A 5,316-nucleotide genomic window follows, 5' to 3' on the forward strand; every position below is an offset into this window, starting at 1 on the left:
AGACGATGTGGGATGTCACAACATACCCATTGTCAAATTGTGATTGTATTAAATACATATATTCACATGAATATATATTAGATGATGAATGTATTGAGTACATGTAAGCATTATAGTCAATTCTTGAAATTAGAGAACTTATGAGAAAATTCATTACTTACAATGGTTTTTTTTTATGGTCACTGTTGGACAGTGACACTAAGACCTAAAATCTGATTGGCTGATCGCCGAATAAATTGATCAACCTGTCGCAAAAAAAAGTTAGATAGTCGAAAAAATGTGTTACAATTGTGCGACAATCATGTAATTATTGTGAATTATATTAGTATTTATAGAATTATTTTGGTTGACTTTTGCATAGGTACCTAAACTATAAACATAAACATGATAGTTTAGCTCAAGTCAATGCGGTTCACTCTGCATACAAGTTTCCAATGCAAAATTAAAACTTAAAACTCAATGGCCAAGGCCTTTCTTCCCTTGTTTGGATTGGACCAGCCTCAAAGGGAATCTTTGCTTAAGTAAATATTAACTATAATGTCGATCTAATAATGGAAGGGATCCTTTCGATAAAAAAAATGGAAGGGATATCCATTTTTTTCAAAAAATGAGATTACTTGGAAGACCAACCCCACTTCGAACTTTAACAATCCGAATTATCTGTTTTGTAAGTCTCAATTCATAAATCATCCTAACAAAATTCAATTCAATTTGAAACATTTCGATAAAAAAAATGGAAGGGATATCCATTTTTTTCAAAAAATGAGATTACTTGGAAGACCAACCCCACTTCGAACTTTAACAATCCGAATTATCTGTTTTGTAAGTCTCAATTCATAAATCATCCTAACAAAATTCAATTCAATTTGAAACCATTTGCCTGTTTAATTTCTTTGAACTGAATTAGATGCCTCAAATATTTCTGATTTAGCTAATATTTTGTGAGGATGATCTATGAAGTGCATCTTGCAAATAAACGGTTCAGATCGTTAAAATTCGATGTAATGTGGATCTCACAATTAAAGCTCATTTTAATAAAATAATGGAATCCCTTCTTTAAACACAATATATATATATATATATATATATATATATATATATATATATATATATATATATATATATATATATATATATATATATATATTGTGAGATATGGCGTGCTTTCCACCCGCCTGTAGCTCAACATGTCTCTTGGTTGGCATCTGCTAAAATCTCAATGTAAGGCTGTCAAAGGTAATAAGATAGTATACTTGCTAGCTAGGAAAATCTTGAGAAACTTCATACGATTGCAAAGCAAAGAGAAAAGTTTAAAGCACCGCACCAATAATATCCGTCTACGGTCATTAAAATAACATCCACCAGTTAAAAGTCCATCATCATCATCAAACCGTGTAAAAAAAAAAAATCCACACATAAAGCAGCACCGGATCAACAAGCCAAGCCACCCAAGTTTTTCTAAAGGAATACATGCATTCATCGAAATTGCAGCATACCAAGGGTAGTAAAGAAGCACCAATTAAGAAGAAGAAGAAGGAAAAGAAAAGGAGGACGGGATATGTTATCGCTATTCCAACACTAATATAACATTGTAGGTGTTCGAATCCAGAGATTCCAGAAGCTTCAAGCAAGTTTCAAATCAGCTTCTTCTTTCTATGCAGTTGCCAGGTTAAAGAAAACAAAAGGCTCTAGTGAAGTGGAGTACATGAGATAATTCAAACTGAATAGATCAAACTTAATAATTCAAGCTTCTGAGAGGTTCACCGTCACATTTGGTTTAACAATCTAATGAATCGTAAGAGGAAAACAAGATGGAAGTCTGAAACATCATCGCATTACTGTACCTGTCCAAGAGATATGAGCTATAAAAGAGAGTTTCAGATGTGAATTTACCTCTACAATTAGAATCACATACAACTTCAACATCAGTAATTCCTTCCTGATGGCCCTCTCATGAAAGAAGCGTGCACTCATAAAAAATAATAATAATAACCCTTCTATCCACCACCCAGATTAAGACACAGACGGAAAGAATGTAGCATACAATAATTACAAGATTATGTAGATTTCTCTTCATTCTAGGCTTAACTACAATATCAGGTTGCAAGCTGGACAGGTAAGCCAAAACGGGTGGTAAGTAAGACGGATGTAATAAGATGCACAGTTCAAACTTTTGCCTAACTAAAAGTAATCTCATGGAATTAGAAACTAAAAACGTAATCCAAACCTCAAATCTTACATAGGAATACTAGGATAACTAGTGTCCATCTTCTTTCACTATGCCGTTACAAGAACTCAGACAGAATATCATCACTGAAATTTTATAACAACCCACTGAAATTCTATAGTTTGAACCTTGAAGTTTTTGAACTTTCATTTTTAAGCTGATAAATTATGTGATAAAGAAGTAACTCTACTAATAATTATCATCAAGCTTAATGTTTAAACGGGGATCTAATACTATAATATTTTACTGTAAATGCCATTCCCAATCCATTTGCATAACATCTAAATTTGGTCACTTGCATTACAAATTTACAGGCAGTAACTCAATGGGACTCTCACATATTTGTCATTTCAAGGATGCCGCTCACTCAACTAATCCATTCATAAAAATAAAAATTCTATTCACTTTTGTCTAAACTGTTACGATGTTAACCAAAAAGAATTGAAACTCTATTCACTTTTGTCTAAACTGTTACGATGTTAACCAAAAAGAATTGAAACTGAGTGATCTCGGTTTGCCAATCCTTCTTATGTGTTTACGTTTCAATACTGAGCAAGAAAGAATAGAGGACCTCGTAGCAAAACCTATATCCCAGTCCATACGCAAGGGAACCCTCAAACAATAAAAAAGGTCTGAATGACTTATATGATGCAAACATGAAAGAAGATATGAGCAATAAAGCGATCAAAGCACCAACGAAAGATATAGAGCAAGATCAAAATATAAGATCAAGAAGCATTAAGATAACCTTCTAATAAAATCAGAAATGTTTCAACAGACCCCTAGCATCAGGGGGTTTAAGTTGTCCACAAACTTACACAATGTACAACAAGTAAAACTTACCCCTATATGATACTAAACTAAGAGATACACGGCACAACTCCCAAAAGCCAAGAAAAGCGGTGCCAAATGCGTCCAAACACAATTACCAACTGCATCTTTAGATATCTAGAGAACCTAAGGAGCACTTTTGCTAGCATTATTTATCCTCATTGCAAGCTCAAAATTAGTTAACTGTTGCTTCTTCCAATCCTACCAGGCTACCAGCCATACCAATGAGAAAAACTCGCCAGCACAAAAACTCTGTCTTGAAAGAAACCCCAGTTGATTCCTTACATAACAAGGTAGAAATGAACGTCTAAGAAAGCCGGATTGTTCGACCATCATCATACCACTATGATTTTTACCAAAGAAGAGCTTCAATTAATGTCGCTTGAATGACATCACAATCATTATCCCCAGATATAGATTATAGACTGCAACCAGCAATATAATTACACAAGTAGCAGTCCAGAGAAAAGGACACATGGATACAGCCCTCCTAACACTACTGAACTCACAAGGACAGCGAAACAAACCCCGATGGCAACAAATGAATAATAACCAGAAATTTTGGATCGCAATAAGGATTCACAGATCCCATCTGAAGCCCAAACCACCCGCTAACACAACAAGGAAATCTAGTGTATTTTCTAACAAATACAACCAGACACCAATTTTCACATGACCCAGAAATTAAAATGAACTTAACAGTAGAAAGATGGAATGAGAAGAAAAAGAAAAAAGAAAAAGGAACAAAGTGATGACATTTACCCAAATTCAATCATCCCCAGTTGGAAATAGAGTAAGAACTTTCCTGCCTTCAGTTGCATTCGCTGATTCCAAGTCCTCTACATAGCCTGGCACTGAATTGTGCAGCGGTGCCCCCATCCTATGAACCGGCTGTGACGACTGCCTCGCCAAGAATGGGTGCTCGAATTGCCCATTTGGTGGCGACCCAAAATGCCCCACCTGCCTGTGATAATGCGGATGGGCTGCCACTGCCGCTGCAATTTGCTGCTGCTGCTGCTGGTGATGGTGGTGCTGCTGCAGAGCCACCGGCACAAACGGCAAGAAATGCTCGGAATTGGGCCGGCCCCCAGGGTGCGGGTGCAGGAAATGAGCCGGAACTGGGGAGCTGGCGAACAAATGGTCAGTGGCGGGATCGGCAGAGGCGGCCAAGCCAGCAGCACCCGCGCCGGCAGCCCCGGCAGAACCTCCAGACAAGCCCTGCATCCGCTTGAGATAAAGACGGTACTTCTGCAGATGGCTGGCAACATTCTCGCGGGTGAGGCCGTCGACACTCATGAGCTGCATTATGGTCTTGGGGACGGCGTTCTTGATACCGAGGTGGGCGACAGCGTCGACGAAGCGCTTGTGGAGCTGGGGGGTCCAGACGAGGCGGGGGCGCTTGAGGGTGCGGGCGGGCTCATCGCCGGCGGCACCGGAGCCCAAGTCAGCGGAATCGGCGAAGTCGGCGGAGGAGTTGGGGTGGGTGGGGGTAGCGGGAGGGAGGGAATTGGGAGGAGGAGGAGGGGGAGGGGGTGTGTGGGGGGGTTGAGGTTGGGGTTGAGATTGGGAATGGGGAGGAGGGGGGTGCTGGTGGGAGATGTCAAAGGCGAGGGCAAGATCAGGAGTGATTAGGGTTTGGGATAAGGGCATGAGTTCGTCGGGAGTAGGCAGCTCTTCCTCCCATCTGGAGAACCAATTGGACTCATCATCTTCCCTCATTATTCAATTCAATTCAATTCAGATGATTGATCCGATCCCGACAAATCAAAACACAGAGACAGAGTCAGATGTCATGTAAGAGACTCATCCTCCTCCTTGGACCTAAAAGAGACGGACTCACAGCAGCTCGGTTTTGCTACTTTGCTAGTGTCTTCTGGACGAGACTACAGGTGATAGAATTGTTGTAAGCTGATTGAGAGAGTGAGGGATTGATTGATGATTCATGCGGTTTGGAGGAGGACGGAGGAGGAGTGAGGAGGACAGAGAGGTTCGACGTGGATCTTCTTGTCTCTTTGTTTCTTGTTCCTCATTTTTATTTTTATTTTTATTTCTATTTTCGGATTTGGAGGAGCACGATTGGGTGTTACAATTTAAACGTGCTTTTACAATGATTTCGAGTGTTTTTGGCTAAAAACGAAAATGTTTTTGAAATCAATCTTTATTAAAAATTTAAGTAAATTTTGAAAAAGCACTTTAAATGATTCTTGCAAAAAACACTTAAACTCCTACTTGCAGAAAACACATATCTTATACTTCTT

The 5,316-nt window shown here is 39.1% G+C and overlaps 1 protein-coding gene across 4 annotated transcripts; it reads right to left on the reverse strand.

Annotated features, from left to right (window-relative positions):
- Positions 1 to 228: 228 nt before the first annotated feature.
- Positions 229 to 5,099, reverse strand: LOC137745200 (transcription factor MYBC1). Of its 4 annotated transcripts, none has more exons than XM_088681716.1 (2): positions 3,821 to 5,099; positions 229 to 245 (listed from the first exon to the last, which is right to left on the reverse strand). In XM_088681716.1, exon 1 carries the CDS (start codon positions 4,775 to 4,777, stop codon positions 3,827 to 3,829), a length of 951 nt encoding a protein of 316 aa, XP_088537842.1. In that variant the 5' UTR covers positions 4,778 to 5,099; the 3' UTR covers positions 229 to 245; positions 3,821 to 3,826. The 4 variants fall into 4 exon arrangements, with proteins under 4 accessions (XP_088537842.1, XP_088537841.1, XP_088537840.1 ...); XM_088681715.1 differs by lacking the exon at positions 229 to 245 and adding an exon at positions 1,187 to 1,205; XM_088681714.1 differs by lacking the exon at positions 229 to 245 and adding an exon at positions 2,951 to 3,338.
- Between the last annotated feature and the right edge of the window lie 217 nt (positions 5,100 to 5,316).

The sequence above is a fragment of the Pyrus communis genome, chromosome 12 (genome assembly GCF_041283825.1).
Source record: "Pyrus communis isolate YQ-2024b chromosome 12, ASM4128382v1, whole genome shotgun sequence".
NCBI lineage: Eukaryota > Viridiplantae > Streptophyta > Magnoliopsida > Rosales > Rosaceae > Pyrus > Pyrus communis.

What these genes read in the sequence shown, in the direction of transcription:
- LOC137745200 (XM_088681716.1), bottom strand. Translation starts at nt 4,777, where the DNA reads ATGAGGGAAGATGATGAGTCCAATTGGTTCTCCAGATGGGAGGAAGAG.